General features: G+C 42.9%; 1 protein-coding gene across 2 annotated transcripts in view; it reads right to left on the reverse strand.

Moving 5' to 3' along the window:
• LOC139543604 (guanine nucleotide exchange factor subunit RIC1-like) overlaps window positions 1-25,107 on the reverse strand; it is a 63,825-nt gene that overhangs the window by 24,089 nt on the left and 14,629 nt on the right. For both annotated transcript variants that reach the window (XM_071349859.1, XM_071349858.1), the window contains exons 2-3: window positions 16,624-16,731; window positions 2,953-3,032 (exon numbers count right to left, since the gene is read on the reverse strand). In XM_071349859.1, coding sequence (XP_071205960.1) covers window positions 2,953-3,032; window positions 16,624-16,731 — 188 coding nt within the window. The remainder of the gene's footprint in view (window positions 1-2,952; window positions 3,033-16,623; window positions 16,732-25,107) is intronic.

The following is a 25,107-nucleotide window of genomic DNA, read 5'->3' on the forward strand; positions in this document are numbered from 1 at the left end:
TTGTGATTGCCAGTAGACTCTGCCACATAAGTCTAGTGTTTGAGCCAATGAATTGCGACTCCACTTTGCCCCTATACCGACTCCACTTTGTCCCTATATTTCGCTTGTTTGTTTGCGGAGGGAATAACTACACTGTTTATATTTCGGCCATATTCCCAGTACTCTTTCCATGGTTAATGCGGTGGTTCGCGCTTTCAGTTTTGCGCAAATGCCCACATCCATCCACGGTTTCTGGTTAGGGTATGTTTTAATAGTCACAGTGGGTACAACATCTCCAATGCACTTCCTCATAAACTCACTCACGAGTCAGCATATGGATCGATGTTGTTCTCTGAGGCTGCCCAGAACATTTCCCAGTCCACAAGATCAAATCAATCTTGAAGCGTGGATTCCGATTGGTCAGACCAGAGTTGAATGTTCTAGTCACAGATACATCCTGTTTGAGTTTCTGCCTATAAGACGGTAGGAGCAAGATGGAGTCGTGGTCGGATTTGCTGAAGGGAGGGCGAGGGAGGATTTGCTGAAGTTAGAGTCGCAGTGATCGAGTGTATTGCCCGCATGAGTGCTGCAATCAATATGATAATAGAATTTAGGTAGCCTTGTTCTCAAATTTGCTTTGTTGAAATCCCCAGCTACAATTAATGCAGCCTCAGGACATGGTTTCCAGTTTACATAGAGTCCAGCGCAGTTCCATGAGGGCCATCGTGGTGTCTGCATGAGGGGTATATACACAGCTGTGATGACAACTGACGAGAATTCACTTGGGAGATAATATGGCCGGCATTTGACTAAGGAATTCTAGGTCGTGTGAGCAGAAGAACGTCGAGTTCCTGTATGTTATGATTACACCATGAGTCGTTAATCATGAAGCATATACCCCCGCCATTCTTCCCAGAGGTGTTTATCTCTGTGGGCGCGATACATGAAGAAGCCCGGTGGCTGGGCCGACTCCGACAACATATCCCAAGAGAGCCATGTTTCCGTGAAACAGAGAATGTTACAATCTCTGATGTCTCTCTGGAAGGCAACCCTTGCTCTAATTTCGTCTACCTTGTTAAGAGACTGGACATTGGCGAGTAGTATACTTGGAAGCGGTGGGCGGTGTGCACGCCTACGAAGCCTGACCAGGAGGCCGCTCAGTCTCCCTCTTCTGCGGCAACGTTGTTTTGGGTCGGCTTCTGGGATTAGATACACTGTCCTGGGTGGTGTAACGATCAAAATATCAGCGACGGGAAAGTCGTATTGCTGGTAAGTTGACGTCGCTCTTATATCCAATAGTTCTTCCCGGCTGTATGTAATAACACTTAAGATTTTCTGGGGTAACAATGTAGTAAATAATACATTTAAAAAATGCTGCATAGTTTTCTAAGGACTCGAAGCGAGGCGACCATCTCCGTCGGCGCCATCTTGCTAACGGAAGCTAATGTGTTCTTGGGGACCGTGAATGCTGCAGAAATGTTTTGGTACTCTTCCCCAGATCTGTGCCTCGACACAATCCTGTCTCAGAGCACTACAGACAATTCCTTCAACCACATGGCGTGGCTTTTTCGCTGACATGCATTGTCAACTGTGGGACCTTATATAAATCAATTGAATTTTCCACAGGTGGACTCCAATCAAGTTGTAGAAACATGGCAAGGATGATCAATGGAAACAGGATGCACATGAGCTCAATTTCGAGTCTCATAGCAAAGGGTCTGAATACTTAAGGTATTTCTGTTTTTTCTAAAAACCTGTTTTTAGTTTGTCTATTATGGGGTATTGTGTGTAGATTGATGAGGGGAAAAAATTATTTCACACATTTTAGAATAAGGCTGTAACGTAACAAAATGTGGAAAAAACCAAGTGGTCTGAATACTTTCCGAATGCACTGTATATACTGTGTGTGTGTGTGTGTACATTGACATTTTAGTCATTTAGCAGACTCTCTTATCCAAAGCGACTTACAGGAGCAATTAGGGTTAAATGCCTTGCTCAAGGGTACATCGACAGATGGCCCAACCTCTTAAACGCTGGGCTACCTGCCGCCCTTATGCATGTATATAAACTGCACACACACACACTTGAACATAATACACTATGTGCATATCAAAGTTCCAGAGTGGGATCTCTGCTACTTTTTGAGTTATGATCCAACTTGTAAGCACTACCAACAGAGTGAATGTGAAAATGGTCGACCTCTGCTGGTGATTTGCAGGATGTGCAATAATACAAGTAAAAGGAGGGCTATGATTGGTTACATTGCCTACGGTGCCAATATCTCTGTATAAAATAGGCCATCAATTTAAACGACTGGGCTCCCTGTGGAGCTCAGAGTGGTCCCTCACTGAGGGACCTGGCTGTGGTGATGACACACCCATGCACACACCCCTGTGCCCTGTGTTATAACAGTGGGAGGGTTCAGCATATGACTGGTGAAGAGCACATTGCACAGTCATCCACAGCATTAATGGTTAATCTAATTAGTCCTGACATTTGCCAAGGCCTTCGACATGCAATGATGTCCTGAACTACAGCCCTTTCCTCAGGCCCACTGACTGGTACACTCATTATCACATTGTGTAGACAGCACACACAGTTGGGTTTGTGTTTCACACAGAGTGACTGAGCATTGCCTGCTAAAGAACAACATTGACCTTTGTGGCTAACTTTGAACTCTAGTCCAGTCCTAAACTACAGCCTATTGCTCAGACCTACTGGCAAATGGATTGGGATAACATGCCATGTGTAGACACACAGTGGGGTTTGTCCTAAGCTATGATTGACTGAGCATTGTTGGTCTTCGTTGCTAGCTATGAACATCCACATTTAACCCCTTCCTTCCCCAGCAGGTCCTTCGCCTGCTGCAGTTGCCCTTTGTTGTTGTACTTTGAACTTCAACATTTGACTCTGGGGGGGGGGGGGAGATGGAAGTGGGCGGAGAGAACAGGAAGGAAAGAGTTGAGTACTCACTTGGGATAGACTGGCTCGTAAAGATACTTGTCCTCTCCTCCTCCCACCACGTCAAACATGAGGATGTAGCCATTGGCAGCCTGCAGCGAGAGAGAGAGAGAGAGAGAGAGAGCGAGAGAAAGAGAGAGAAATATACACATTATTCATGAGTAAGGTGTGGCCTTGGTCATGCTTGAGATCAACTCGGATCCATCAGAGAGGGACTGTGGTTTGGTGTGTTATTACATCCAGCCTGCTGTATACGGAGAACATAGCTCTCCATCCCCCAGCCACTACCGTTCAGACGTGTCATTATCATCAGTCAGGAGAGAGAGCGCTCCTTTTCAGCCCGCCAGGCCTTGCTCGCTTGTCGTGCAAGGGCAGTCGAGACAGGGAAACGACTTCAGGCTAGAGAAAGTTTGACCTCGAATAAAAGGGGAGTTTTTCTACAAGCTTCGGGGCATCAAGGGGCACAGTAAATAGAGATATGCCTATAACAAGCCTAAATGCACACACTTTTAATTTCATGTTAACTGTTGTCCAGTTCCTGACTTTCCTGTTGAACGCCAACTTTATTTGCACACCACACGTTCAAAGACGCTCACAGTACACTCGAGCCTTGAAGTCTGAGACTTCAGCGACACGTGACACAGTCAGTCAGCGAATGGCATATATCATTTGCGTGGTTTCGCAGTGCACAGCACTCCCTGAACTAACGTTGTAGCCTAACCTCAAGCAACCCCAAACAGTCAAAGGACACCTGGAGTACCCCCTGACATTTCCACACAGTGTGGCAACCAAAAAGGAGTGCCACGCACTAACGAAATATAACGAGGTGAGAAATTTGACTCCTTCCCCACAGGCAACACCAGCTGGAGCAATAAGTAGGCTACGGTACTATAAAACCAGAGAGAGAGAGACAGAGAAAGAGAGATCTGTAGCCAAACTGGGCTCTGTTATAGTCATTAAGGCTGGAGTAGCAGACATATGGTCTTGGCCTACTCTTAAAAACAAACGCTTCAATCCAACACTCATATCACAGACCGTCGGTCATTCAATGTGACAACCTCTAGATCCGAAAAGGAACAGCTGTTTATGACCGAATTAAAAAAAAAGGTCCAGCTATTTATGATCTAAATGAAGGACCATATTTCATGTACAGCTTACCACAGAAGCATACAGACCAAATCGTCTAATGTTAGTCTGGCTGAAGCTTTTCCGTGTATTCATTTGACAAAAACAACTCTTAGAGGAGTTCGGTATTTTTTTTAGCCACGGCCAAAAACAGCTTAACTTAAGACTGGGGAGTATCTCGTTTGGTCTCAGATCTGTTTGTGCCATTTTCTGTTGGCAGGACAACATCGATCCGGGACCAGACTAAGGAGCATCCAATAAAGAATAACCCAAAGAGCAACAGAACCATACAATTACACAGCCGTCTCCATGGAGATGTGGGGGAGGAAGTAAAACTCCGGAAGTTAAGCTAGTTCCATAATTAAACATGACATTTCAGTAAAAGCCTGGTTGGAGTAAGTGATTTAGTGACACTAGCAATGCCAGAGGCAAAGCTGTTATGAAAGAAAAGCTAGAGAAATTCTTCTGAAAAATAACTGTTGAGAAGAAAATAACTGTCAATGACAACCAACAGACCAGTCAGAGTCCATGCAGCTTTGATCTGGTGCGTGGCGCAGAAACAAAGCCAAGCATTACTCAGAGAGCAGAGCAATAAGAGACTGAAGATAGAGTCTGGGCTGGAAAAAGGAGAGAGCATAGAAGAGGAGAGAGAACGAGATAGCTACTCACTACATGGCCAAAAGTACGTGCACAATGAACCATGAACAATTAATGAACATGCACCTGTGGAACGATCGTTAAGACACTAACCGCTAACAGACGGTAGGCAATTAAGGTCACAGTTATGAAAACTTAGGACACTAATGAGGCCTTTCTACCGACTCTGAAAAACACCAAAAGAAAGATGCCCAGGGTCCCTGCTCATCTGCGTGAACGTGCCTTGGCCACATCTGCAGTCCTCATGCCTCCTTGCAGCATGCCTAAGGCAACAAATTGCAATGTCCGTACTGTGAGACGCCTAAGACAGTGCTACAGGGAGACAGGACGGACAGCTGATAGTCCTCGCAGTGGCAGACCACGTGTAACACCTGCACAGGATCGGCACATCCGAACATCACACCTGCAGGACAGGTACAGGATGGCAACAACAACTGCCCGAGTTACACCAGGAACGCACAATCCCTCCATCAGTGCTCAGACTGTCCGCAATAGGCTGAAAGAGGCTGGAGTAAGGGCTTGTAGGCCTGTTGTAAGGCAGGTCCTCACTAGACATCACTGGCAACAACGTCACCTATGGGCACAAATCCACTGTCACTGGACCAGACAGGACTGGCAAAAAGCGCTCTTCACTGACGAGTCACGGTTTTGTCTCACAAGGGGTGATGGTCGGATTCGTGTTTATCGTCGAAGGAATGAGCGTTACACCGAGGCCTGTACTCTGGAGCGGGATCGATTTGGAGGTGGAGGGTCCGTCATGGTCTGGGGCGGTGTTTCACAGTGTTACGTTCCCCAGTTTCTGTGTTGTACTTTGTATTTGAGTGTGTGTGTTTCAGGAGATGGCTTCCTGAAATTCTCCCCAAGCAGCTGATTGGTCGGCCCCAATTGATGATTGGAGAGCTGACCCCGCACCCTCGTCAAGACGTAGCTGTCTCTAATTACCAATGCCTTCTGAAGCTATAAAAGCCAGTGTTCTGTAGTTCAGAAGAGAGAGAGAGATCATTGTAGGCTGAGATCATTGCTGGAGAGATTGAATGTTTTATAGATCATTGCTGAGAGAGGTTGATGGCTGAGGGTTATAGCATGTTGGTAGTTGGTATGTACTGTGTTAGTTGTTGCTGGGAGCAGTTGGTATGTTCTGTGTTAGTTGTTGCTGGGAGCAGTTGGTATGTTCTGTGTTAGTTGTTGCTGGGAGCAGTTGGTATGTTCTGTGTTAGTTGTTGCTGGGAGCAGTTGGTATGTTCTGTGTTAGTTGTTGCTGGGAGCAGTTGGTATGGTCTGTGTTAGTTGTTGCTGGGAGCAGTTGGTATGTTCTGTGTTAGTTGTTGCTGGGAGCAGTTGGTATGTTCTGTGTTAGTTGTTGCTGGGAGCAGTTGGTATGTTCTGTGTTAGTTGTTGCTGGGAGCAGTTGGTATGTTCTGTGTTAGTTGTTGCTCAGAGAGCTTATTTGATGTCCTTGGTTTCTTAGTTTGAGTAATTGTTTGTTATTCTGTTTCATTTGTTCCCAGGGGGGAAGGGGAAGGCACCTAGGGAGTGCTTAGGCAAGAGGCCCGCGGGCATACATATATCCGTAGTATATTCACTGTCTAGGCACACTAGGTAAGACCTGGGCGGACCACCCCCTGTATTTTGGTTAGGGCACCAGGTGGTGCTAAGTTAGGTAAGTAGTGGGTAGGTAGGTTAGATAGGAGAGGGGGAGCTTTGATATTTACTTTCTTTGCTTTGGTTCCGTCCAGCCCCTTTTCCCCATATTACCGTGTAAAGGAAATAAATCATAGTAAGCGGTCAATTCTGCCTTTTGTCGTCCTTTCTCGCACCTACAGTGCATACCTCTTTTGCTTCACGGGGAGTTGAGTTGCAGCAGGGTGTTGCATTCCTTCTTCTCAGAGGCGTGCGTAACACACAGCATCATCGGACTGAGCTTGTTGTCATTGCAGGCAATCTCAACTCTGAGCATTACAAGGAAGACATCCTTGAACTGGCAAATCTGGTGCAGTCTGAGGAGGAGATGCACTGAAGTACTTAATGTAGCTGGTGGCCACACCAGATACTGACTTACTTTTGATGTTGACCCCCCCTTTGTTCAGGGACACATTATTCAATTTCTGTTAGTCACATGTCTGTGGAACTTGTTCAGTTTGTCTCAGTTGTTGAATCATGTTCATAAAAATATCTACACGTTAAGTTTGCTGAAAATAAACGCAGTTGACAGTGAGAGGACGTTTCTTTTGCTGAGTTTATTAGTCCTACAGGAGAGAAGATGGAGGAGAAAACATCTATTAAAAACTCTGTTGAAAAGAGAGTAGTTGCCATAGAAAACAATTTACATTTCATTACCTACATTGGAGTAAGTCGATACACGCCAACTTGCACATGCACACTCAAACCTTTAACTGCGACTCCTCGGCAGATAAATATTCTGCATACAGCAAAAGTTGGCCCAACACTTCCAGTTAGTTATTACTTAAGAAAAGCACTTAATCACATTCAGAAGGGGGAGTATATAAATATAGTGTGAACGCTCACAGCAGGCTCCTCAGTCTCATCGGATGGCCTAGTTATTATGATAACCATTTCCTCAGATAGAAAACGCAGTGCAGTTATTTCAGGCATATCTGAGCCAACCAGCCAGCACTGCAGCTGAGCTGAGATATGGTGGACTGTTGTGAAACTAAACCGACTGCACCAACTCAATCTAACTATGCAAAAAACAAAATAACTTACTGTGGAAAATAAATTATAATAATAAATAAATATTTTTTTACATATGTTTGACTTTGTTGCATTTGCACATTTCATTCAAACACACAACTGGTTGTGGGCTCCTTGGAAGAACTTTCAATGTGATCATTCATTTCACTGTCAGTCTTACTGCTTACTGGGAGCCAAAATGAGCTCTCGGGAAAAAACTCGTATATCAAAAGAGCTTGAGCATGTTATAAAACAGGAATGCTTCTGATGTTTCAAACACACAGCTACAAATGGACAGCAGCACCTGTGATGATCTTAATCTTGAGCATCAAAGGTCCCCCTTCAAACACTTAACATAGTAGCTAGCCTCTAAACAGCTACCGTGGAAATGCATGTTAGACATAGATAATAATAATTCTACAAAAGACAACGAATGGTATTTTGGCAGCAGCTGTTAAATGGTGCAATATGGAGAAATTGCTCCGTCTCCACCATTTCCTGGTTGCTAAAATTCAAATAGTTTGTGTAATTTCAGTTTGTGACAAAGTGTAGAGAATCACTGTACCATCTAAACCGCTGTGAAATACAGTATATTTTCAACTATTGTACAAAACCAAAAGACGCAAAAACATAACTTAAGAATGGGAAGCATAGAAATAGCGCACATATAACATAACCACCGGTTTTTAGACCTGCTTTCAAATGAGACAGATCTATAAATACATATTTCTATGGGAATTTGGTCGGGTCGTCCTAAGAAGTTATATTGCAGCTTTAACTAAGCCTACCTCAAAGATTATATCTGGATCTGGCAAAGGGCCTTGCTTTCTGTTTTGTTATTTTATCAAGCTGACAGGCTACATTGCTGAGAAAACAGAACTGAAAGGCCATCTACCCTTCTTGGTGTTGTGACTCAGCCGAGGGCACGATGCAGTGGGCTAAAGGTGCAGTCCGCAATTGCTAAGCGGGTACAGGATCTGCAATAAAGCGTAAAGAGGGAGTGCTGCTCTTCCTCCCACTGGGTAGATAACAGTGTGTGTGTTTGTGTGATTATGTGGTTTTATTTGGCACGTTTCGTAAACACCAGGTGTACACCAACAGCGGAATCTCCTGAAACCGCTTGGTATAGAGGTCCTGGATGGCAGCGAGCTCGGTGTGTGTTTGTGTGTGCTGTGAGGAAGGCCACCTACTCGTCTCCAGGGCTTCTATCTCACAGAGACCTGCAGCTACCAGCCTTTCTTTCCTTTGAACATTATTAAATAACACAATCAGATCTACAAAAATGTATAGGCATTGAGAGTGGACATGCAGGACTAGCATAGCCTCAGCTACTCCTTAACTACGCCCAAGCATTGGAAACCAATTGAACTTCCTGACTGTTGGAGAGACATGAAGACAGCAGAGTCCTCTGTAGCTCAGTTGGTAGAACATGGTGTTTGCAACACCAGGATAGTGGGTTCCATTCCCAGGACTTGAACGAACGCACGCATGACTAAGTTGCTTTGGATAAAAATTCCGCTAAATGGCATATAGAATGAGCATACCAAACACCTTCCTAATATTGCATTTCCCCCCCCCTGCTCAAAGATAGTGACAGCAGGCTAATTAGTACATCACTTAACAGTGACATTTATACAGATCACAGCAGGTCTCTAGAATCAGAATGTTGTCAATTCTCATCTCTGTAGTCTATTCTCTAATGTTGATTATTAACTGTGTGGTTCGAGTCCTGCATGTTAATTTGGCTGACAGCCGTGGTATATCAGACCGTATACCATGGGTATGACAAAACATGTATTTTTACTGCTCTAATTACGTTGGTACACAGTTTACAATTGCAATAAGGCACCTTGGGGGTCGTGGAATATGGCCAGTATACCACGGCTAAGGGCTGTATCCAGGCACTCCGCTTTGCATCGTGCTTAAGAACTAGAGGTCGACTGACTGGCATGGCCGATTAATTGGGGCCGATTTCAAGTTTTCATAACAAATCGGTAATATGCATTTATGGCCGATTGCATTGCACTCCACGAGTAGACTGCGTGGCAGGCAGACCACCTGTTACGCGAGTGCAGCAAGGAGCCAAGGTACGTTGCTAGCTAGCATTAAACTTATCTTATAAAAAACAATCAATCTTAACAAAATCACTAGTTAACTACACATGGTTGATGGTATTACTAGTTTATCTAGCTTGTCCTGCATTGCATATAATCAATGCGGTGCTTGTTAATTTATCATCGAATCACAGCCTACTTCGCCAAACGGGTGGTGATTTAACAAGCGCATTTGCAAAAAAAGCACAGGCGTTGCACCAATGTGTACCTAACCATAAACATCAATGCCTTTCTTAAAATCAATACACAAGTTTTAATTTTTTTTATTTTTTATTGCCTGCTAACATTAATTTATTTTAACTAGGGAAATTGTGTCACTTCTCTAAATTGATTTTATTTATGTATTATATTAAGTTAAAATAAAAGTGTTCATTCAGTATTGTTGCAATTTTCATCATTACAAATATATATAAAGATTTTTTTTTTTTTAATTTTAACGTCCGATTAATCGATGTCGGCTTTTTTTGGTCCTCCAGTAATCGGTATCGGCGTTGAAAAATCATAAATCGGTCGACCTCTCATAAGAACAGCCCTTTGCCGTGGCATATTGGACATACACCACACCCCCTCGTGCCTTATCGCTTAATTACTTCTTCAATGGTAAAAAGCATGAGCTGACGCACACCGAAAGATGTTTGTAGAAGTGTTGACTAACGGAGAGTACTAAACTGTATAAAAAGGAGGGAGCACACTATATGTATAATCTCAACAATTCAGTCGTTAGGGCCTAAACCTAATAATATAATGGTTTACCCAGCATATATAGTGTAGTGCAACTTTAAGCATCTCTACTGGTCTACTTCAAAAATCCTGTTTTATGAGCCAAACTGTGGTCAGACAGTTAAGACGAACAGAAACACACTGAACACAGAAAAAAGGGGGGGAAAAGAAGGAAAAAAACACTGAAAACTATAAAATGGCGACAAGAACTCCTCCCCCTCTCTCCACACAGCTTTCCTTTTCCTTTCTCCCTCTCCTAAAGATAAACTTTGCCTGGGTCTGGTGTGATTACGTTTACCCGGCCGGAATCATGGTACAAACGCATATGGAATACAGCTGTTCCTCCTGGGAGCTTTGGTCTGCTCTCCTCCAGTTTGGGGTTTCCAGCAGGACTATGCGTCCCCAAGTCTCAACACTCCATAACCGAGGGAGGGCCAGGGAGTTCAGTTTGAGTTTTTACTTCCAGCCCTTCTCTGAGAAAAACACTCCTCGGGGTAAAAAGACAGACCGTGGGCTGTACTATAACCGGGCGTTATAGTTAGACGAATAGCCAGACAAGCAGTGATGATTAGGTAGGTAGCCAAGCGGTTAGAGCATTGGGACAGTAACCGAAAGGTTGCTTGTTTGAATCCCTGAGTGTGCAAGGTGAAAAATGTTGCCGTTCTGCCCTTGAGCAAGGCAGTTAACCGTCACAACAACTGCTCCCCGGGCGTCGACGACGTTGATCAAGGCTGGGTTAAATGCAGAAGACACATTTCGTTTGAATACATTCAGTTGTGCAACTGACTATGTATCCCCTTTCTATTTCCCTTTTCTATTTCCCAAAAAAGACCCAGGAAAGACCGAGGTTCCTAGTCCGGTGTATTTGTCGATATGGCCAGACGAGCAGGGGTTTTACAGTGCTTTCAGAAAGTATTCATACCCCTTGACTTAGTCAGCCTGAATTCAAAAAGGATTAAATCGATGTGGGTTCTCACACATCCATCTACACACAATACCCCATAATGACAATGAAAACATGTTTTTAGAAATGTTAGTACATTTATTGAAAATGAAATACAGAAAATCTCATTTACATAAGTATTGACACCCGAGTCAATGCTTTGTAGAAGTACCTTTGGCTGCGATTACAGCAGTGAGTCTTTCTGGGTAAGTCTAAGAGCTTTGCCCACCTGGATTCTACAATATTTGCCCATTATTCTTTTTTTAATTTTTTTTTTATGCTCAAGTCTGGCCATAGATTTTCAAGCTGATTTAAGTCAAAACTAACTAGTCCATTTAGGAACATTCAATGTCTTGGTAAGCAACTCCGGTGTAGATTTGGCCTTGTGCTTGAAGCATACCCATAACATGATGCAGCCACCACCATGCTTGAAAATATGAAGAGTAGTACTCAGTGATGTGTTGTTTTGGATTTGCCCCAAGCATAACGCTTTGAACAAAAAGTTAATTTCTTTGCCACATTTTGCAGTATTACTTTTTTTCCCTGTAGAGACTTCCTTCTTTTCACTCTGTCAATTAGGTTAGTAGTGTGGCGTATATACCATGTTACTGATCCATCCTCAGTTCTCCCGTCACAGCCATGGAACTCCTTAACTGTTTTAAAGTTTCCTTCCTCTACGGGAACTGAGTTAGGAAGGACGCCTGTATCTTTGTAGTGACTGGGCGTATAGCTACACCACCCAAAGTGTAATTAATAACTTCACCATGCTCAAACGGATATTAAAAATGTCCACTTCTTTTTTTTTGCTTATCTACCAATAAGTGCCCTTCTTTGCGAGGCATTGGAAAACCTCCCTGGTCTTTGTGGTTGAATCGGTGTTAAAAATTCACTGGTCGACTGAGGGACCTTACAGATAATTGTATGTGTGGACTACAGAGACGAGGTAGTTGTAGTAGAAAAAAACATTGACTATTACTACACACAGAGTGAGTCCATGCAACTTATGTGACTTGTTAAGCACATTTTTACTCATTAACTTATTAAGGCTTGTCATGACAAAGGGGTTGAATATTTATTGTCAAGAAATTTCAGCTTTTCATTCATTTGTAAAAAAAAATCTAAAAACGTAATTCCACTGACGTTATCGGGTATTGTGCATAGGCCAGTGACAAAATGTTTTAATTTAATCCATTTTAAATTCAGGTTGTAAGACAAAATATAGAAAAAGTCAAGGGGTGAGAATACTTTCTGAAGGCTCTGAAAGTATAGGCCTACCTCTGAGACTGACTAGGGAAGGTGGATCTGGGTGAGGGTGGGAAAGTCTGGGGGAGAGAGTGGGAGAGTAGGGAAGAAAGTTGGGAGAGAGTGTGGGAGAGAAGGGGTTTTGACCAGCCATCTCATGCTCTGTGCGCCTGGAATGTAAATGGCACAGGGTTTCCAGACAAAACATAAAGTCAGCTGTTTTTCTCTCTCATGTTACAGATAAAAAATACATTTTTAAAAATGTACTTGAAAGCTCAGCCAGGAGCCAGCCAGCCAGCTCGGTCTTCACTCTCAATACAGCTCGAAGGAAAAAGTAGAAGTTTGCACACAATTAGGATATAGTGACTGCATTGGAGGTATCTGTTTGAGTCAGCTTCTTTTGTGTGCTGAATTAATTAATACAAGAGATGGTCGAAAAACAAATGGAGTCTTCATTATGTAACAGAGCTTCGAGTTTGCTCATATTGGCCTAGTTACTCTAGGTAAGACAGAGGAAACTGCAAGAGAGCTGATTTGAAAACAATTGGCCTGTATTCTTTCTGCAAGAGGATTTCTTCAGGTTGAAATACACACCTCTTTGGATGCTGTCATCCTGAACTTTACCTCAGGGTTGGGGGGAGGGGGAATACGATTTGCAAGGTCACGACCACGAGGAAAATAAATAAGCTGTCAAGAAAGCAGAAACGCGCAGAGAAAAATCAAGGATCATCAAATATCTACACTGTATTAAAGCGAGTAATCGACAGGGACTAAAAGAGATTACTTGAGCATGAAGACTTGACTTCAACTCAGCAGACGTTTATTCTCTGGAGGAGTCCGAACCTTTTAACTGAAAGTTCTGAGTGAAATTTTAGGTAGATAAAGGCTGCATTAAACTCTATTTTATGATGTACAGGGATCTGTGTATTTAGATAACCTTTGGCTTGGAGTCACCATGCCTCACTGGTCTCAAAGCTTCGGTCATCACGCCTTACTCACTTGACTCAAACAAAGGTTCAGCGATGGTCTGTTTGTCCCAAAACAACGTCCAACCTTGAAGACAAGATATTATGAATGCATCTGCAACAGAGTGCGATTCAGGGTCATGGACTCGCAATACACAGACAGGAGAGTTAGGAGAAACCAACCCAAGGAAACTTTCTCTCATCCAAACTGAAACGGAATGTTCAGTCGGAGCGTAGAAATATTTTCACTACGAGGAAGGTGGAGGCTTTTAGGAGAGAGCCTAACTAACTAACATGTCCTCCTGGCCAGGACTGTCCGTTTCAACTTCCACAAGAGCCAAATCCCTCCTCGGTGACCGCTAGGAATGTGCGAAAACCATCAGGCCCAACGAGTCAAACACAACAGAGGGAGCAGATGCAGAGGTTATTAAAAATAGCAAGAGGGGGGACTGGGTCAGTTACCAAAAAGCTTCATAGCTTCACACACTCCTGTCTTTAAACCCCCAGCACATGACCAGAGGGGTCAAGTGGGGACTTGAGTATAGTGCCTGTATGCTGTCATACACACTCCTGTCTCCAAGAACGCAGCCCTGTAGCACAGCACCAGAGTTTAGGCGGGGACTTGAGTCTAGTCGCGTGGCGACTTCTTTCACTTACTATAACGCAAGGCCAAAAGTCACTACAGTCAGAAATCAAACGTCAGAAGGAACTCAACCGCATCAGCTACTTCCATCTTTCATTTCTGCCCGAATTGAAACCATCTGTCTGAGGCAATTATGTTAAGAGTGGAAGTTAGTTCTGGCCAGACCGTCTTGGTGTAATTAGGCTCCAGTCAGTAACACACACATTTGCGTTCACACTGGGGGATTTAGAGGATTAGCTGCAATTAGGATGCTGTGTAACTAATATTCCATCACAAATAAAAACCTCTCAACAACTGAGCATGTGGTAGTCGTCGTCTCAGAGCAGGGGTAAGTAAAGACAGCAAGCAGACAGGCTGTGTCCTAAAAGCCCTAAATGGCACTCTATTCCCTATATAGTGCACTACTTTTGACCAGAGCCCGGGCTCTGGTCAAGTGCACTACATAGGGAATAGAGTGCCATTTGGGACGCAAAGGCAGACTGTTCTTGGCCTTGCCCCTGCTCATTCCTCCAAACCCCCTCCCTGGCAGTTCTGTTGTGACTGTGTGAGTGACATGTACCAACGCAGGTCCCCCATGCCGTCCCGAAATGTACGCTCCACTTGTGAAACTCCAGACGCCCGTTGCCTTGACGACAGCCTGAACGGAAAACTCAAGAGCTCCGGTGTCTTTCTTAAAGCCGCTGTGCCGATCAACAGATCGACCAGGGTCAGCCGGTGTCACACAAAACAACAGCGGTCACAGTCTGGGTCTCTGGAGTATGTCCTAGACTGAGTGAGGACAACAGAAAAAAAGGTTCTCAACATTGGTATTAGAACCGATGCGTGAAGTATTTTTATCCTTACGCAACATGTCTTTTAAATGTTTCAAAGGACATTCCATTCTGTTCAGGTCATTCAGCGACCGTGTCTAGGCCGTCCTACTACAAAATAAATAATGCAGCTGTGATGGAACTAGAAGCTGAGCAACAATGGGAACAAAGGGACATAATAAACCACCACGGTGAGCTGCACACCTAGATCGGGCGCCGTGAGTGTTCTGCACTAGGACCGGTTTCCCTCAACAACCAAGATGTGAGTTTTCAGCAGTAGAACTGAAAGTCAAGTGGTAAGAAGTTCAGCTGACTAAATGAATAAGAACCAAATTCTTGTTCAAGCCTTACGATCACAAACTTAGTTTTGATAGACTTTAATGAGGTCAGAAAATGTACTATGCAAAGAACAAAATATATATAAACATAACATTAGTCGTGGTTATCCAATTTCCCTGTTTGGGGGGGGGGGGGGGGGGTAAGTTTGGCCAAGAAAGTATCAAGAGAGTGATCCTTAGAGGCAATTTTTCTTTTTGCCTTAAAATCTTAATACAATTTCAAAACCATGTTTGGCCGACCATTTTAAATATTCACAGTAATCCATCCTAAAAGTCAAACAAATATGCAAACATGCCTCAGGGAACAAAAAAAGAACCAAAACAAAAAGTAGCTTTTTATATTCCCCCAATAAGCTTTGCTCTCATCCTGGCAGCGTTGAGCGAGACAAGATTAGACTTAACCACATTAAAAGACCTTTATGAGTAATGGCCCAATAGGCCTTGTGACCCTTGACTGCAGTAACTTCCTCTGTGTGTCTGCCAGTGCCCTCGTCTGAACCGGGCACATACAAATACATGCCCCAGGAGAAAGGTCAGCTTGACAGGCCAAAGCCAATAGGAAGAACAGAATGAACTGAACTGGGCTCCCATTGGCACCGGGCCAGCCACTTCGTTCACTATTCTGCTCCGTTAGAACTGCCAAATAAATCCAGAGCTTCAGTCATCATAATGATATGAAAGAAACACATAGGGGACAGAGTCAGAGAGATAAGGTTTACATGAAAACAGCTGGAATACTATCCTACACATTCTTTCTGTGTGTGTGTCTCCACAGCCTCTCAGAATAGCTGCGGTTTCTGGATCCTTTAATCTCCACCTACTATAGCTACTAGCTAATATGGCACACAAGCTGTTAGTTGTGCCTGCAGGCAGAAGGTCAGAGCCTGGCTAGGCAATAACAACACTGTTGTGACTTGCACCCTCTCCGAGCAATAGGCAATGATTGTTATCGCCACTGACGCTATAGTAGGCCTATAGGCAGCTCTGTTCAGACAGACAGTCTCAAGGCTAGGGAGATGGGCTCGCAAGCAGGACTGACTGAAGGTCTGAGCCTCACTCTCTCAGTTTGACCCTTTCTACACTATCCTGCTGTACTGGCTCAGATATTTTCTTTTTCACGTGATCGTTTCCAGCACGGTTACAGCAACTGTGGCGAACACGTAAAGCACAGCTCATCCCAGTAGTGTGACAAGGTTCTAAGTGGACTTGGCGCGGTGGAGCTGAAATTCCCCCTGGAATTTCACTGCAGGGGAAGTGAGCGGGCGTTTGGGTTGAAGGGATGTGAACACACACTAATGACCCAACTGAACCCAATGATCCCTTCGTTGGGGGCCGAACCACACACACAACACAAATGATGGGGGCCCGCAAAAGGGACGTGTGAGCAAGAGAGGGGAGGAGATTATTACTAAGATGAGAGAAGTTGCATTACTCACCGCCACTGCTATCATGGAATCGTCCGGCTTCCATTCGGCCTGCTGATAGAAGCCAAACTGGGCTGCTGCTTTCACTGACTCTATGTAGCTCACTATCAGAACACTGGGCTGAAAGAAACAGAGAAAAACAGAGCGTGAGACAGAGAGACTGAGATTATCCTAGGATACTTTAGAATTTGCCCTGTATAAAATCTACAGCTGAAGTGTTTCACAGTAATAAAGTAGTCAGTGTCCCATGAAGCAGGCTCTGAAGAACGCAGGCAACATGGTTGCCGGAATAGTACAACCCCTGAAAAATAGTACAACCCCTGAAATATCACACCATGTGGCGTACATCACAAGTAACATTAGCCTGGGCAGCCGCTAGTGGGATTTATGGGTCTCCACTATTGTCTGGGCTTGACGTGGCCAGCCAGTAATACACTGCTCTCTAGGGCTGTCCCCAACAACAGCAAAAACATCTTGGTCGACCGAGAGTCGTCCCTGTTCTATCGACAGGTCGAAATGTTTAAACAAATTTTTTCCATATATAGACAGACACACCCTTTATGTTCGAATAAAATCCTCTACATATGCACTGAGCTTGGCTGATGCTTTAAGCACAGTTTGATTAAATAAGACACAAATGACCCAATGGTCACACTGTGTTAAAAAATTTAAAAATGACAGCGAGTGCCTGTGTGACTGATGCACGTTCTTGCTCTCCTCCCTACTGCATGATAAAGGCACCGAAAGTGTTTGTTTGACTGAAAAGCTATCCTCCCGAAATCCCTAATTTGCTTAGGAAAAACATTCCCTGTTCCCTCAACCGAAAAATGTAAGCGTCGCATGAATGTGACCAATAGTCGATCATAATCACACCAATAAATTGGTTATAACAAACTACGAACACAGTAACACGTGACAGCAAAACGGACGTGGAGGGCGTGAAAAATAACCTAAAAACAGGCTAATGTTTATTGGTTGCTCAGGAGGGAAAGGGGAAGTCCGATCTGTGGAAGACGGACTTAGTTGTGGAAGCTACTGGAGATAAAGAAAAAAGGACGGTATACGAGCAAGCGTTACATGAGTATTATGTGTTGCTGTTAGATTGCAATATTATTACTTTTTCTGACCATTTAGAACAGTGTACACACTAAATAAGTGTTCGAGAGAATATAAGATGTATAAAGCCTTTATTACAGAAGACTAAAAAAGCTGCATGCATTCGTGAATTGTCTATTTATTGTTTAGGCTAATTAAGTTATTGTTATTTAAATTTAAAACTCAAATGCTTGACTTCAAAGCATGAATGCCTCGTATGCTGTGTGATGGCATGAACGAATAATTGATACAGTAGCCTATATATTGAAATATAGGCCTAAGTAAGTTACGATATTGAGACTAAACAGGATGCGCTCTTAGGCCTACAGCTCAATGGCGGTTAAAACAAGGCTACTAATGATAAGTACATTATTATCATGATCATAATAATAATAGTAATAACAATAAGGCGATCAAGAAAAAGGAGGGTATAGGAGCAAGAGCTGCGTGCATATTATGTGTGACAAACAGGTGCCGTTAGATTACAATAAAAACGTTCTGCCTGTTTGGAACCCTAAATAAATTCAAAGTAATACCAGTCTGTTAAAAAAAAAGAGCCTTAATTACGAAATAGCAAAGATTAAAAACAACTGAATCTGTGAAATTGCTATATCTGACATTTTGCCATTGCATGAGGTTTGGTTCTCACGGAATCAGTAGGCTATTAAACAAACACTCAAACAGGCAACAGAAGCAGGATCTGTCTCATTTCTGTAGATATATATGGATGATTTATAAAGCCAGGCACATTTAACAGTTAGGCTATTGATTATAGACCTAATTAAGTTGGGGTTTCCTCTCCTCAATTTTCGTGGACAATTTGGCTAAGGCAATGGTTGTTTCCTCGTCTCAGCTGCTGCTGCCTCCGCCGTATTGTTCTCAATCCCACTATGCTGATTAACTTTGCTATTATGGACATAGCAACATAAGGAGACTCACTGAAGATTTTGTTTCAGAGCTGTGGACGGCGACCGTATCCATCGCGGGAGAAAGCACATTCGTTATAAAAATATATTTATTAGCGTTGTAACATTATTTTTTACATATTATAACCATATGCAATTTCAGTACCACACGTCTTAAGAGTGTTGGACTGTGCCATCCTCGTGGTCTCCACAATGGATTAGACCACAGACGGGCGAATCAGACAGGTGTCTTGTGCACCATGAAAAAAAGAAAATATATATATATATTGCGACTGCTAAACTAATGAAATCTCGGTCGACCAACAGCCTATCGACCAAACAATCGACCAGTCGACTAAATGGAGTCAGCTCTACTGCTGTCCATATAAGAGAATTTACATTCAGGCTGCAGAGCCTTCGATTTGCTCCTTAACTAGATTTAATAGCGAGGCTGTGGCGTGAGAAAAAATAAAAAAAGGGAAATATTTGTACTTTCTTTATGAAACAACATTTTGCCCTGGCTGAATGCGGGGATGCATACCATGCCTCTCAAGGCAGAACTTAACGAGTTCTGACACTAGCTCAAGATGCTTAGTAAAGTTTGTCTTTAAAGGGATACTTTGGGATATGCCAATGAAGCCCTTTATGAAGGAAGTTGCTACTGCTAGCACAATGACTGGAAGTCTGTCATTGCACTAATGTTAGTTAGCAATGATTTGCGAAAACCTCCAACCTGAATGCAGAGACAGCTCATTCGACTATGATGAAGGGCAATTCCACAGTAAAGGAATTATGTATAGACTCCCATTTTAACAAGGACTACATATAACAATTTAAACAGAATTTCACAAAACACATTTGAACTGTGCAGTTTGGTAACAGAATTACAGTAAAAACTCATTTTTATATGCGACCACATTTTACAATATGGAACTTTTTGGGCGACCCGACCAAATGCACATAGAAATGTGAGTTACAGATCTGTCATTCTCAATGAAAGCAAGTCTAAGAAGCAGTAGACCTTTTCTATGTAGGATATGTCTGTGCGTCCTGTTATCAAGTTTTGCTTTCGCATATTTTACTTTCAGTTTTGTACACCAGCTTCAAAAACAGCTGAAAAAACAATATTTTTGGTTATTGAAAAAATATATCACAGATGTTTAGATGGTACAATAATTCTCTACACTACACCTTGCTTGTTTTATCAAACTGAAATTAGGTAAATATTCGAATTTTAACAACCAGGAAATGGCGGAGCGATTTCTGCATATCGCACCATTAAAGAGGAACTGCACCAGCTGATTTGGACTCGTTTTCTGGCTTGCTCCTCAAGAAATGTTGGCGGCCATGACAGAAGCCAAAAGTGAGTTGGCTTGGGGTTGTGGTTTGATGTGGGTGTTTCTTGGGCGTGTCCTTGCTACCAAGATACACGCATCTATAAGAACCTTGCCCGAAGCTGTTTCCCACCACTCAATCACAACAAGCAAATCTCCTGCAGGTAGAGTTCAATAACTACAGGCAGACGTATGGTGAGGTGCCAGAGGAAGCTTTGAGTAGGTAAGTAGCCTACAGAGCAGCATAAGAATGAAATTGCTGAATTTATGTAGATACTCTTAACTAAGTGGTTTGATAACTTTCAAATGTAGTCACAGGTCCATCTAGAATAAACAACCCTTTAGATAATACCATAGAAGCGGTGTTATGCTAATATAACAATCTGCACCTTCCATTCCAAGCCGAAACAGATACTGCGCATATCTTCATTTTGTCTGGTGGTAATGGGGCTACCTTGGCAAAGGTCATACCTTCCTGTGTGGTGTCCCGTATACAACAGCAGTTCCCTAATCCTGGTGCTCCCTCCCCATATTGACTGAAACCATGCAATTCAATAATTAAAGAATACAAGTAAAAGTTGCATCCAGTAACATTAATGCCGAGTGCCATGTCTCTCCATTTACAGACATCAGTCTGAACATCTTGCAAGTCTCCATGTGCTGGCTACATACATGTTTCTGTGATCACATACAGTCACTGTTCTATTACCAATGGCAGTAAGGATAGGTCATATCTGACAAACAAACATATACTTGGTTGAAGTTTGAACAAGTCAGACTAAGCCTACCCAATTCTGGTCTCCCCATCAACAACCGTTGGCGAGCAGGCAAGAGGTGAGGCTGCAAAGCTGTCAAGGAAAAGGGTGGCTACTTTGAAGAAATCTCAAATGAAAAAACATTCCCATTCAATGAAGGAAAGCGGAGAGGGTAGAGAGTGACGATTTGGACGTGGAGCTTGGCAAAAGGGGGCATGATTTGTTGATATAATTGTCATCCGAACCCAACCTTTATTTACTCGTGACACATCGAGGATCAAAAGTCTGTTTAAGACGAGACTGATTAATGACCAAAATTATCCTATTTACACTTTGTGGTCTATCGAGACACTAAAATACAGTTGAAGTTGGAAGTTTACATACACCTTAGCCAAATACATTTAAACTCAGTTTCACAATTCCAGACATTTAATCCTAGTAAGAATTCACTGTCTTACGTCAGTTAGGATCACCACATTATTTTAAGAATGTGAAATGTCAGAATAATAGTAGAGAATTATTTATTTCAGCTTTTTGGGTAGGGGGGGGGGGTTTCAGAAGATTACATAAGCTCAATTAGTATTTGGTAGCATTGCCTTTAAATTGTTTAACTTGGGTCAAACATTTCGGGTAGCCTTCCTCAAGCTTCCCACAATAAGTTGGGTGAGTTTTGGCCCATTCCTCATGACAGAGCTGATGTAACTGAGTCAGGTTTGTAGGCCTCCTTGCTCGCATACAGTTTTTCAGTTCTGCCCACACATTCTCTATGGGATTGAGGTCAGGGCTATGTGATGGCCACTCCAATACCTTGACGTTGTTGTTCTTAAGCCATATTGCCACAACTTTGGAAGTATGCTTGGGGTCATTGTCCATTTGGAAGAGCCATTTGCGACCAAGCTTTAACTTCCTGACTGATGTCTTGAGATGTTGCTTCAATATATCCACATAATTTTACTACCTCATGATGCCATCTATTTTGTGAAGTGCACCAGTCCCTCCTGCAGAAAAGCACCCCCACAACATGATGCTAACACCCCCGTGCTTCACGGTTGGGATGGTGTTCTTCTGCTTGCAAGCCCTCCCCCTTTTTCCTCCAAACATAACGATGGTCATTATGGCCAAACAGTTCTATTTTTGTTTCATCAGACCAGAGGACATTTCTCACAAAAGTACGATCTTTGTCCCCATGTGCAGTTGCAAACCGTAGTCTGGCTTTTTTATGGCGGTTTTGGAGTAGGGGCTTCTTCCTTGCTGAGCAGCCTTCCAGGTTATGTCGATATAAGACTCGTTTAACTGTGGATATAAATACTTTTGTACCAGTTTCCTCCAGCATATTCACAAGGTCCTTTGCTGTTGTTCTGGGATTGATTTGCACTTGTCGCACCAAAGTACATTCATCTCTAGGAGAAAGAACGCGTCTCCGTCCTGAGCGGTATGACGGCTGCGTGGTCCCATGGTGTTTATACTTGCGTACTATTGTTTATACAGATGAACGTGGTACCTTCAGGCGTTTGGAAATTGCTCCCAAGGATGAACCAGACTTGTGAAGGTCTACATTTTTCCCCCCTGAGATCTTGGCTGATTTCCTTTGATTTTCCCTTGATGTCAAGCAAAGAAGCACTGAGTTTGAAGGTAGGCCTTGAAATACATCCACAGGTACACCTCCAATTGACTGAAATTATGTCAATTAGCCTATCAAAAGCCATGACATAATTTTCTGGAATTTTCCAAGCTGTTTAAACGCACAGTCAACTTAGTGTATGTAAACTTCTGACCCACTGGAATTGTGATACAGTGAATTATAAGTTTAATAATCTGTCTGTAAACAATTGTTGGAAAAATGACGTGTCATGCACAAAGTAGATGTCCACAAATGCTTGTGACTCATTTTAATGCCACATTGGCAAAGTTATTAAATGCTTTTTATAGGGGCAGTCGTTCTTTAAATATCTGCTCTGAATTAAGATTCAAAAGATGTCTGGTTTGACATGACACCTTGAATTAGAACATTGTTATTCGGGTTATTTAACTACAGTGGGTGAAGTGGATTTACATCTGGTAATGGAATTACATCATGGGTCCTTGACCTGTACTATACAGAAATGCATAATTATGGCCATGAATATCATTCATGGTGATGTATCATGAATAGGTACACTGAGGTATAAATATGCAATATCCTGTTGCATATTTGGGTATTATTCTACACACTGGCTATTATCGTAATGAGCTCCACCCTAAACAAGACCAAATCTGAAACAAACATAGACATATACGTCTCACAAGTTTGGACATCACAGCACTGTACAGTAGATATGTTCAGTACATTGTTTACTCTACTGTGCGCTCAAAACTTCTGAAATATAAATGTCTATGATTGGGTCAGATTTGGTCCGGCCAGGGCAGACTGACCAAATTTCAACCGTTAACGATTTGGCAACAGAATTTGATAAATCCATTTGAATGCAATCACTTTCTGACAAAACCTTCAAATACATACAGTGCCTTCGGAAAGTATTCAGACTTTCCACATTTTGTTACGTTACAGCCTTATTCTAAAATGGATACAATAAAACAAATTCCTCAGCAATCTACACACAATACCTCATAAAGACAAAGCGAAAATGTTTGAAACTCGTTCAACATCTAAATCGCTTAGGCATGCGCTCCAAAGGGATAACTTCAAATAACATGATATACAGTGCCTTCGGAAAGTATTCAGACTTTTCACATTTTGTTAAGTTACAGCCTTATTCTAAAATTGATTAAATTAAAACAATTCCTTAGCAATCTACACCCAATACCCCATAATGACAAAGATACGTTTTTTAAATATAAAAACAAAACAGAAATACTTTATTTATTTAAGCATTCAGCCCCTTTGCTATGGAACTTGAATGTGATGTTTCAACAAATTCATTGGAGTCACATGTGGAAAATTCTATTGATTGGACATGATTTGGAAAGGAACACACCTTTCTATATAAGGTCCCACAGTTGACAGTGCATGTAAGAGCAAAAACCAAGCCATGAGGTTGAAGGAATTGTCCATAGAGCCCAAGACAGGAATGTTTCGAGGCACAGATCTGGGGAAGGGTACCAAAACATTTCTGCAGCATTGAAGGTCCAAGAACACAGTGGCCTCCATTTTTAAATGGAAGACGTTTGGAACCACCAAGACTCTTCCTAGAGCTGGCCACCCGGCCAAGCTAAGCAATCGGGGGAGAAGGGCCTTGGTCAGGGAGGTGACCAAAAACCATATGGTCACTGACAGAGCTCCAGAGTTCATCTGTGGAGATGGGAGGACCTTCCAGAAGGACAACCATATCTCTGCAGCATTTCACCAATCAGGCCTTTATGGTAGTGTGGCCAGACGGAAGCCACTCCTCGGTAAAAAAGACTCTCAGACCATGAGAAACAAGATTCTCTGGTCTGATGAAACTAAGATTGAACTCTTTGGCCTGAATGCCAAGCGTCACATCTGGAGGAAACCTGGAACCATCCTACGGTGAAGCCTGGGTGGCAGCATCATGCTGTGGGGATGTTTTTCAGTGGCAGGGACTGGGAGACTAGTCAGGTTTGAGGGGGGAAGTTGAACGTAGCAAAGTACAGAGAGATCATTGATGAAAACCTGCTCCAGAGCACTCAGGACCTCAGACTGGGGGGTTAAGGTCCACCTTAAGGCTCTCCACTTTCTAGATGGCCGAGTTTTGAAATCAGTGTAATGCCCGGTGGAAGCAGAATATGAATGCTAAGGAGATGGAGAAAATGCAGGTGTTTGATTGCAAATGCAGAGGGTGTCGAAAAGAGAACAGTTATATAAAACACCTGTCTCCGGATTACATCTTCAAACTAAGGTCAACCATGGCATCTGTGACAGAGGAAGAAGAGAACATCCATGTATACAGGTGGAGTCTACTTAGCTACATTTTCAGTTACTATACCTTTCTAATTTTGTCAGAAAGTCGTTTTCATTGCAAGTTAAAGCATACTGTTAGCGAGCAAGCCTAACGTTGGCTGGCTCGCTAGCTATTGTTACATGCATGATCTGTGCAGTAATATTATTCGTATCTCAGAGCCACTTGCATTGCTAGTTATAGTCTAATGTTAGCTAGCTAACATTGAACCTAGCTACCTGTAGATCCATCCAGATCCACCTAGCTACCTGTAGCTAGCTACCTGTAGATCCATGCAGGGTAGTAACGTTATGAGTTGGGATTATGGTTGATTAATGTGAAGAATACCCTCTCACCCTCTGTGTGTCACAAGTACTCTTCGGCCCAACAGGAGACTATTCATCAGCACCACACTGCACCATGTAAACCCATTCTCACACAATCAGCTGCCTCTGCCAACACCAGTGTTTCCATAAAACGGACCAGATGTTCAATTCTACACGCTTCAGAG

The sequence above is a fragment of the Salvelinus alpinus genome, chromosome 18 (assembly GCF_045679555.1).
Source record: "Salvelinus alpinus chromosome 18, SLU_Salpinus.1, whole genome shotgun sequence".
In the NCBI taxonomy this organism is placed as follows: Eukaryota; Metazoa; Chordata; class Actinopteri; order Salmoniformes; family Salmonidae; genus Salvelinus; species Salvelinus alpinus.